Below are 1510 nucleotides of genomic sequence, written 5' to 3' on the forward strand. Positions count from 1 at the left end.
GTTGGCGCCGCGGCGATGAACACCCACCTGTGATATAATTTTCTGCTGGGGAGTTGATGCTGCACAGAGTAAACATTGTGACAAGTCTCCAGTTTTTTGTCTGACGATACAGTACCAATACACTGGTTACAGGTAAGCTTACTGTACAGTGACTGGGGCCAGGGATTGCCAATTGAGGTACATGTCTGTATCGTCAGTCTGTACCATTCAACTACGCGGTCAAGTGGCATTCCACGTTTGTCTTTCAAGACCACAAGGCCCCTCTTTCCAGCGGAATCCCTCTCCACAGTCATGTGCAGTCTATTCTACGTTGCTCTTGCCTTTGCGGCTTTAGCTTGCAGCACCGTCGTCGCAGAGCCCTCGAATCCTGACGTCTCTCCGCTCTCGTCGAAGGTATCTCCTGATTCTGCAGCCAAAAGATCCCTTCGGGTTGCAGGCCAACAAGTTGTCCAGAGCGGCAGGGGGAACGGGTACGGTGGGATATGGAAATCCATCACCCAGAGTACTAACAAGATCGTCCACAAATCGGGTGTCAAACTGAGCGCACTCATCGAGAAGGCCAAGAAGGCGACCGGTAAGAAGTAGCTCGGATGCGGAGAGAGAGTCTGCGACTATCTTCTTTCACTTGCGAAAAGTGATGCATTTCAGGACAAAGCATTCTGGACAACAATCTAGAAATACTAAAAAAAATTAAAGCTTGGCCGTGAGGGAATGTTCGCTGCGTTGAAGCGACCATCCATAATTCATGATCCATGCGACTTTGCATACGGAAATATTTCCCGGGGTATACATTTCGAGTCCTTTGGACCAACAAACGCACCGTACTAGTAGTATAATAGTATTATTAATACTATTTGCAATCTTTTCGGGGGACGAGCTTTACCGAATGGAGAACAAGGTGACGAACACCACCGATTTTGGTGGAGTCTGGCACAACAGCATACTACGCATTTTTGCATGAGGTCGGGCTATGGTTCGCTTATCAAGCTGCCTGAGGTTTATCCAGACGCTGGAGTACTTCAGACCCTCTACATCCTCTTTTTCCCATTGTCGCAATCCGCCTCGGCCATCCGTCCCAGGCTTTGAAAGTATTATAATACCTCCTGCTTTGTCGAGTGGATACAATTTGTCGGCTAGAGAAGATTGGTAGAAATGATCCTTCAATCGGTAGAATCTCAAATGGGTCGTATACTGTAACGGGGTTACATGAAATAGTGACCCTGTCACTATTCTGGGATGGCTACATCGGTCACTCCCCTGGATAGTGACCCAAGTAGCCTCAGAGCCAACAGATACAATTTGTATGACACAAACTATAGGGAACTTAGGATTTGTATGCAGGCCAAATCTGTACCAACCTATAAATACATTCGGTCTTATATCTACCGCTTTTCAAGGCAAGTCGTCCCCTTCAGACCAGGGACACGTGAACGGCTGTTCACTTGGAGTTTGTATACTCCTGCTTCCTCTGTTAAGAAGTGCTGTGTGCCCCGTCACACTTGGTAGCACT

General features: G+C 47.7%; 1 protein-coding gene across 1 annotated transcript; it reads left to right on the top strand.

Annotated features, from left to right (window-relative positions):
• Positions 1-315: 315 nt before the first annotated feature.
• Positions 316-579, top strand: PHYSODRAFT_385954 (hypothetical protein; the record flags this gene model as incomplete). Its single annotated transcript, XM_009539468.1, has 1 exon — positions 316-579. A coding segment is annotated over one exon (264 nt), but the record flags the coding sequence as incomplete, so codon positions are not given.
• Positions 580-1510: the final 931 nt, after the last annotated feature.

This window comes from Phytophthora sojae, assembly GCF_000149755.1.
Source record: "Phytophthora sojae unplaced genomic scaffold PHYSOscaffold_13, whole genome shotgun sequence".
NCBI classification, from domain to species: Eukaryota; Oomycota; class Peronosporomycetes; order Peronosporales; family Peronosporaceae; genus Phytophthora; species Phytophthora sojae.